This window comes from Sus scrofa, unplaced genomic scaffold (genome assembly GCF_000003025.6).
Source record: "Sus scrofa isolate TJ Tabasco breed Duroc unplaced genomic scaffold, Sscrofa11.1 Contig2297, whole genome shotgun sequence".
NCBI classification, from domain to species: Eukaryota; Metazoa; Chordata; class Mammalia; order Artiodactyla; family Suidae; genus Sus; species Sus scrofa.
In genome coordinates this window covers 1-8,867 of record NW_018085065.1, presented here as the reverse complement: position 1 = coordinate 8,867, position 8,867 = coordinate 1, and the positions used below count along the sequence as shown (strand labels likewise).

Below are 8,867 nucleotides of genomic sequence, written 5' to 3'. Positions count from 1 at the left end.
TGTTTCTCAATCGCTCCTCTCAGGCCTCTGCCTCCCCTCCCTTCCCAGATTAGCAACAGTTTGAACCTGCCCTTTGGTACCCAGGGAAAGTCCTGGAGGTTATTCCCTAAAAAAACAAGAAATGGGGGACACAGAAAGGCTTGTGTGCCCAGAAACCCACAGGGTCCTGCTTGGTTTCAATATTTTCGTATTTATCCTTGTATATGTTCATTGGAGCTTTCTTCTCACTGGATATAGACTGAGTGGGGCATCTTGCCTGCCTCATGCCCTGTTATATCCCCGGGTCCCACACAGCACAGACAGGGACAGAAGGGGTCAGGTTCTGGAGGTCAGGGAGCTTGCTCAATTGTGTTCTGACTCCTTGTGAAACAGCTGGTGGTGGAAGCCCACAGCGGGGCTCCGTGACTGCGCAGGGGCTGGAATGGCTCCTGACTCTTGACCCCCTGTGTTCCCCAGTAGGTCAGGACTGGCGTGACAAACAGCCTGAAGTCATTGGACATCAAGTGGGGTGTGTGTGTGTGTGTGTGTACGTCCATCCTTTTTAAAACTAGAAAACTTGTCGCAGTCTTGGTCTGAGTCCATTCTGTATCTGCCTGGGCTCAAGCCCGGCCAGGGTTACTTGGAGCCAGGCTGCCCCAGGGCACGACTCGATCAGCTCACCCCTTGCACCACCTTCACGTGGTATTGCTGGCCTGGGGCCTTGACACCATTTCATCTGGGGTCAGTTCAGTGTTTCCAACTTGGGGCATTCAGACACCCTGAGGGTGAGGCCACAGGCAGCTCTGCAGAGGCCATTCCAGTAGAGTGCCTCACTCAGCCTCAGTTTCCCCATCTGAGGGCGGGATGAAAGACTGGGGAAACTGGATGAGGCTTGAGGTCTAGCCCTGCTTCTGCTACTTCCCTCCCATCCATTGCCATTTCCCAACCCTCACTACCTGCAGTGGCCCAGCTGGACAAGATAACCTCCCTCCAAACCCGAGTCCTGGCGTTTTAAGAGCAGAGACACCTGAGTCCGGGGGCCCTCCCGACCAAGAGCCACCTCTCCTGCCCCAGTACATCCCCTGAGAAGACCCCACACCCTTTCTTTCCTGCCTTCCTCCTCTCACCATCCCTAGTGCTTGTCCGGACCCAGCCCAACCCCTTAGATCCCTGATAATTGGAGCCTGCTGGCATCTGCTGATTCAGCAACATCTTATCCAGGGCTCTTTATCTGCAAGGTGGGCCGGGAGGTGAAACTGGCAGCACTAACAGCGTGAATCCAGCCAGAACACAAACTGAATCCAGCCAGGACACGAACTGGGACTGGAAGCCCTGTGCCGGGACTTGAACCCAGCCTAAACCCAGATTGGGACTTGAACCCACCATTTTAAGTTAGAATCACTCACCCTGTGTCTGGACTCCCTGAGGTTCGGTCCGCACAGAAGGAGTTCAGTGAGAGATAAAGTGATAGGCAAGAAATAGATTTATTAGGCTAGGGCATTTGTGAGACATGCCAGGGGGCAGGCAAGGAGGATCTGCCCCGAGATCCAGGTGGGCTGCAGTTTTATCCTCCAAGGGGAGTGGGGGTTGGAAAAGCCCGCCTCTTCCTTCCCGGGAGTGGGAGCTTCTCCTTCGTATCCGGTAAAGGGTGTATTCAAATCAGCATAAGGGTGGTCCTCAAACTTCTGCCTTTGGTCTGAATTTTTTTATTTTTATTTTTTTGGTCTTTTTAGGGCTGCACCCTCGGCATATAGAAGTTCCCAGGCCGGGGGGTCTAATCGGAGCTGTAGCCACTGGCCTATGCCACAGCCACAGCCACAGCCACAGCCACGCCGGATCCAAGTCACATCTGTGACCTACACCACAGCTCATGGCAACGCAGGATCCTTAACCCTCTGAGCAAGGCCAGGGATTGAACCTGTGTTCTCATGGATGCTGGTCAGATTCGTTTCTGCTGAGCCACAGCGGGAACGCCCTTGGTCTGAATCTGAATGCAGGCAGATTCCCCACCCATCTCCTCTAGTCAAGCAAGCCTGCCTTGTTCTGACGGCTTTCTCGAAGTTACGGTGGTCTCCCAACGTCCCCTAGGTTTCCCATTTTGTCTTTTGGTCCCTCTACAACTACCTGTGCCTGTTCCATCCCTATCAGAGGCAGCCTTGGCCTGTGGCCTGCTGACTGGATGACCCTGGCCATGAAAACCCTCCTGCCCCTCCTTTGCAGGGCTCCTCTGTCCATTCTGCACTCATTCACTCACCCAATCATTGATTCCCCAACTCCCAATTCACTCACTCACTAGGCAGCACTGGTTCAATCCCTGGGGGCCAGGTTCAGAAGTGTGTCTGGGAATAGACTGGCTGGAGGTGGGATATACACACAGAGGCAGAATGACAGCAGGGCATGGGGACCATGTGCTCAGATGGAGGTCCCCCAAAGTTTGAGCTGGAGAGGACTTAACAAAGATTAGCTCTTTGTTGAATAAATGGGGAAAGGGAGGTAAAAGAGGAAGGAGGCCACTGCTTATTGGGCATTCCTGACCTGCCCTCCTTACTGGGTCAGGTCTCCCACCCTGTCTGTAGGCAAAACATCATATTTTGATGTGACCAGTTACCCTGGGCTGGGTTGAAAATGTGAAAACTCAAGTGGGGTAGGAGTTCCCTTGTGGCACAGGGGGTTAAGGATCTGGTGTTGTCACTGCAGTGGCTTGGGCCACTGCTGTGGTGGGGGTTGGATCCCTGGCCCAGGAACTAACATGCTGTGGACATGACCGGAAAAAAACAAAACAGAACAAGAACCAAAGCAGGGTGATAACCTTAGTGACCCAGATATGGATTCAGAAGGGGTTATACAACCAGGGCTGGAAGCTCTCAGAGCTCTCCAAACCCCTCACTTTACAGTCATGGACACTGGAGCCCAGGAATCTGGGTCACAACTGTGCCTGGAAGCAGCCCCAGAACCCAAGCCACGAAACCCACTGCTCTGCCATCCTGGATGTTCCACTCCAAGGGAAGCCCCATTTTCCCGAGGAGAATTTTTCAAGAACTTTTCCCTGGTAAAAATCAAAACCAAAATGTTTTAGGACTGAAAGTAGATGAATCAAACATTTAATTAATTAATCTCAACATTAAATTCTTTTACTTTATTCGTTTGGAAACTGCTCTTTTCCACTTCTAGTTTAGGAAAGAATTTTATGCAAATTCTCTCCACAGATGTCTGGCAGAGATAATATGGGGCTAATATGTCGCTAACAGTTTTGTTTGCAGTGTGTATTGGGAAAGCCTTGTGGATGATGAAGGCTGTCAGGACAGGTGTATGGCACCCCCCGCTTCCTTGAGGAGAAATTCTGGAAAAGAGCTTTACCTTAGGGCTTGCCCATGAGATGTGTTGTGGTCTCTGCACGTGCACGCGGGTGGAAATAGAATTTTCCAGATTAAACCAAGGTGAAGAAAAGACAAGTCTATTGAGGCAAGAGACACTGTTAACACAGGGGGTCGACTTCCTGATAATCAGGGAGGGCCGACTCTGGGTGCAGGGTCATGGTCGTGTCTGTTTTTATAGCCCAAAGACGCAGGAGTGCAAGGAAGGGTCTTGCCATACACCTGTTGACCTGCTGATTGGTTGCGGAAGGATGGGGTCTTTGGATACACTTGCTGGTCGGTTGGGGGCATACGTTGCCCCTATAGGGGCAGGGTAAGGAGTGGGTTACAGACCTTTTCTAGTGGGGGGCAGGAAGGAGTAAGCCAGGCTGATCAAGGGGGGGAGGTGAGGAGTGGGCCACATACCTTTCCTAGCAAGGAGCGGGAAAGAGAAGCCCCAGTTGCCGGGGTGGGGAGGTCCTTAGAGACACTGTAACAGTTACAGTGAGACAGGTTGGCTGATAGGGGTCTGGCAATTCTTATCTCTACTGGAGGCTTTTTGAGTTTTATTTCCTTGGGGAAGCCTTGAGGTCCCCACAGTCAGGTTTGTAACCAGCAGAGTCACAACGGGAGCTCCTGTGAGATGGTTCTGAGCACCTGCTGTGCGGAAGCCACTCGAGCTCCTCGCAGTGCCAAGGGCCTCACTACTGCTTCCCACCAAGGTAGGGGTCCTATTTTTCAAAGTGACTGGACATTACAACTAAAGACCCTAGAATGTATCAAGAAATGAACCTAGAGATCATCGTTTGGCCAGTATCTACTCAGCATTTGCAGTGCTGGGTGCCAGGATGGGAACAACAGGAGCAGAACTGTGCATAGCAAGTCCTAGAATGAAGGAATACATGCGGGATTGAGAGCATAGCATGGGGAAGGGGAAGTGGCCAAAAGGCAGTGCATGTTTACTGAGGTCTTGCAATATACCAGATATTTCACAAAGATGCTCTCTAATCCTCATAACTCCCAGTTGGTAGGATTTACCACGCATCCTAGCTCCTCCTTGTCAAAGGCTAAGGACTTGGAATTCCTGTTGCGGCCCAGTGGTGAGTAACCCGACTGTAAATCAGGTAAATCTCCATGAGGATGCAGGTTCAATCCCTGGCCCCCGCTCAGTGGGTTAAGGATCCGGCATTGCCGTGAGCTGTGGTATAGGTCGCAGATGTGGCTCAGATCCTGAGCTGCGGTGGCTGAGGCACAGGCCAGCGGCTGCATCTCCGATTCGACTCCCAGCCTGGGAACTTCCATATGCTGCAGGTGCGGCCCTAAAAAAAATAAATAAAATAAAATAAAAAAAAAAGAATAAAGCTAGGTACTTGACCTTCCTAGGCCTCAATGTCTTCCTTTGTGAACAAGGACTACCTACCCCATAGGCTTGTTAGGAGGATTGAGTTCTCTTCTAAGAACTTTGCATATATTAGTTTAGAATAGCAAGCTCAATCTGTGTTTGCTCTTATCATTATCACAATGCAAGGAGGAAGCGGAGGCTCACAGAGGACTAACTAGCCCAGGGCCTCACAGCCAGAGGGAGGAAGAGCTGGCCATTCTCTCTGTTAAATAAAGTGTTAACGCAGAAGCTGTGTCCTCACGGCAGGCCCCTGACTGCCCTCTGTGCCCTAGCCAGCCAAGGCCAGCAGTCCAACGCAGAATAACCCGAGGTCATCTGCAGCTCTGTGCCTGGCAAGCCCGTGAAGGGGACTTGATGAGAGTGACCCCTGTCGCTTTCCCCCAGGGCCTGGGCTGAGCCTCCTCCTGTCGTTTCTGAGACCTTGGGGAACGTACCTCCCCTTTCCTGAGTCTCCATTTCCTCCTCTGAAAAGGGGGTACAAATGTTTTTCTGCCTCATAGGGTCCTTGTGTGCTTGAGCAAGTTAAAGGCCGGGAGATGGTTTTTCCCACTCCCCTGTTGTGCTAATATAAGGAGAGCTAAGGCCTGTGACTTTGGGGGCGAGGTGAGTCTTTTCATCTAAAAAAGGGGGAGGGGCTCTAGGGTATTGGAATCTAGTGCAATGCAAAGGTGAACGTGCTCACAGCTCTGGCCAGAGGAGTGGGAGGCCAGTGGCGCTGATTACCAGCCAGGAGGGTGCAGAGGGGGCTCCTGCCCTGGAGTAGGGGTGAGGGTGGCCTAGGTGGGATAAGGTACCTCCCCTATGCTCCCCCTCCTCCGCTCCCCCTGCACTTGCCCCCCGTGCTGGGGCAGAAAATATCTAGCAACTTTTTCCACCCGAGGTTGTGTTGCAAGTGCATGAACCTGAATTTGGATGGCCTTGTTCATTTGACTCTGCTACTAACTTGTGCAACTTTGAGCCTCTTGCTGGGGGCTCATTTCCTAGTAATGAATAAATATTGCAAATGTCAACTCTGATAATGTGGCAATGCAAAGGATTATTGCTTTCCAAGGCTGTTGGCCATAGGCTTAGGTCAATAGTAAAGAGGAAACATTATAGCTCATGGTACTGCACGCTAGAATTGAGAGGCATCTCGGCATTACTCTATTTATTTATTTATTTTTTGTCGTTTTGCTTTTTCTTGGGCCGCTCCCGAGGCATATGGAGGTTCCCAGACTAGGGGTCGAATCGGAGCTGTAGCCTCCGGCCTATGCCAGAACCACAGCCAGGCGGGATCCGAGCCACGTCTGCAACCTACACCACAGCTCATGGCAACGCCAGAGCCTTAACCTGCTGAGCGAGGCCAGGGATCGAACCTGCAACCTCATGGTTCCTAGTTGGATTCGCTAACCACTGAGCCATGACGGGAACTCCAAGCATTACTCTAGAATCCGTATGCATAATACATCTGGAGACTGTGCTTTGTGGTTTACGAAGCATTTTTGTTTATTTTTATTTCATTTTTTTCCTTTTAGGACTGCACCTGAGGCATGTGGAAGTTCCTGGACTAGGGGTCAAATTGGAGCTGCTGTTGCCGGCATGCACCACAGCCATGCCAGATCTGAGCGGCATCTACAACCTACACCACAGCTTATGCAAACTCGGGATTCTTTTTTTTTTTTTTTTGTCTTTTGTCTTTTTGTTGTTGTTGTTGTTGTTGCTATTTCTTGGGCCGCTCCCGCGGCATATGGAGATTCCCAGGCTAGGGGTTGAATCGGAGCTGTAGCCACCGGCCTATGCCAGAGCCACAGCAACGCGGGATCCGAGCCGCATCTGCAACCTACACCACAGCTCACGGCAACGCCGGATCGTTAACCCACTGAGCAAGGGCAGGGACCGAACCCGAACCTCATGGTTCCTAGTCGGATTCGATAACCACTGCGCCACGAGGGAACTCCAAACTCGGGATTCTTAACCTACAGAGGGCAACCTGCGATTGAAGCGGCATCCTCACGGATGTTAGTCAGGTTCTTAATCCAGTGAGCCATGACAGGATCTCCATAAAGCATTTTCTTTAGCTTTGTCTTCTTCGATCCTCTCAACACCTTAAATTTACAGACAAGGATTTTTTTTTTTTTTTTTTTTTTTTTTTTTTTTTTTTTTAGGGCTGCATCTGTGGCATACGGAGATTCCCAGGCTAGGGGTCTAATCAGAGCTGTAGCTGCCAGCCTACACCACAGCCACAGCAACACTAGATCTGAGCCGCTTCTGCGACCTACACCACAGCTCAGAGCAACACCAGATCCTTAAACCGCTGAGTGATCCCAGGGATGGAACCCGCAACCTCATGGTTCCTAGTCGGATTCGTTTCCACTGTGCCACGACAGGAACTCCTACAGATAAGGATGTGGGTCCCTTTAACTTGTATAACTTGTGCATCCGGATACATCCTTCCGGGGCTCTGACTGGAGATGGGAGAGGAGGTCCAAGCTGGAATCCCAGCCCCAGTGGCAAAGCATCTTTAGTTCTGGCTCAGCGCATCAGAAAAACAGATGTGAAAGCATCACAGAGCTAGGTGAGAACTTCTATAGAATTGCTGTGCCGGTGCCTCGTTGTGTCAGCGCGAACAATCTACGCCAGTGGGGAAATTGCAGAACAGGGCATGTGAGGCTTGGCTGAGGCCAAGGTAGCGTCCCGAATGACAGACAGAAGTCTGGCAGTCCTGTCCCTGGGCAGGACAGATCGCCTGATACCGACGTGGGGACCCAAGCCCTGGGATTGGCTGAAAAGAGGGCTGTGTTGACCACGGGCCTGGGCCTTGGGCAAACCTGTCAAACTGCTGCAGATCCAGACATAAAAATAGCAGCGTGGAAATTGTCTGGGTGCCTTGCCGGACCTCGGCAGCGAAAAGCCCCATGCAGGTGCTCCAGCGCTAACCCCCCAGAACTGCCTGCTACCGTCTGACCGGTACCTGCCGTGCTCGCAACATGGACGGTGGTGATGATCCCCAGCCTGCTGCGGGATGTGCACTAGTGACGATGCGGTCAGGCCCAGTCGGGGCCCCCGATTCTACAACTACTTCCCATGCTCAAAGGCCATCCGTGTGGCTGTGGACATGGCTGCTGCCCCGGGAGGAGTGCAGCCAATAGGTGGCGGATGGCAAAAACGATGGGGCTGAGAATGAAGCTGCAGAGACTGAAGAGACCAAGGAGGAGAGGCTCTTGGGGCAGCTGGACCTAGAAGCCCAGTTCCACCTGCATTTCTCCAGCCTTCATCACATTCTTACCCATCTTACCCTGAAAGCTGAGGAGGTGACGAGGAAATACCTGGAGATAATGGGACAGGCCATGTAGCCTCGGACTCTAGGCAAGGTAACGGTGGCCATGCTTGTGGGTGTCAGAGTCCCCTGGGGGACGTTCCAGGGGAGGAGAGGGAGCAGTGGTGAACCCCAAGGCAGAGGGAGAGCCTGGCTCTCAGACAAAGTCACCCTCACTTTGGGCTCCTAAGACCACAACCTGGGATGGCCTAAGGCCAGGCCTGCCTTATTATCCTTCCAACCCAGAAATGCTGAGTAGGGATGGTGAATTGTGGAAACATAAGGAAAAGTGGTTGGTGAGTGCACACTTTAGGTACACTCTATGTGTTTGTGCATTTATTAGTAAGTATGAATATGTGGAGCTATATGAACTAAACAAGTGTGTTTTCACTGTCAATTTCTTTAAGACTCTAATTAGGTGTTCCTGCCGTGGCTCAGTGGTAACAAACCTGACTAGTATCCATGCGGATGTGGGTCCAATCCCTGGCCTCGCTCGGTGGGTTAAGGATCCGGCGTTGCTGGGAACTGTGGTGTGAGTTGCAGACACCACTCGGATCCTGTGTTGCTGTGGCTGTGCTGTAGGCTAGCAGCTGCAGCTCCTATTTGACCCTTAGCCCAGGAACTTTCATATGCTGCAGGTGTGGCCCTAAAGACACACACACACACACACACACACACACACACACACACAAAAAAAAAAAAAATAAAAAGCCAAAAAAAAAAAAAAGAATCTTGGAGTTCCTGTTGTGGCTCAGTGGTTAACGAATCCGACTAGGAACCATGAGGTTGCGGGTTCGGTCCCTGCCCTTGCTCAGTGGGTTAAGGATCTGCCGTTCCC

The 8,867-nt window shown here is 51.6% G+C and overlaps 1 protein-coding gene across 1 annotated transcript; it reads left to right on the top strand.

Moving 5' to 3' along the window:
• The first annotated feature begins 3,975 nt into the window (after positions 1 to 3,975).
• LOC106504125 (thyroid hormone-inducible hepatic protein) lies at positions 3,976 to 8,505 on the top strand. Its single transcript, XM_021081774.1, is given in 7 exon segments — positions 3,976 to 4,054; positions 5,119 to 5,164; positions 5,235 to 5,337; positions 7,658 to 7,682; positions 7,685 to 7,778; positions 7,780 to 7,827; positions 7,829 to 8,505. Coding segments are annotated over 7 exon segments (633 nt in total). The 3' UTR covers positions 8,067 to 8,505.
• Positions 8,506 to 8,867: the final 362 nt, after the last annotated feature.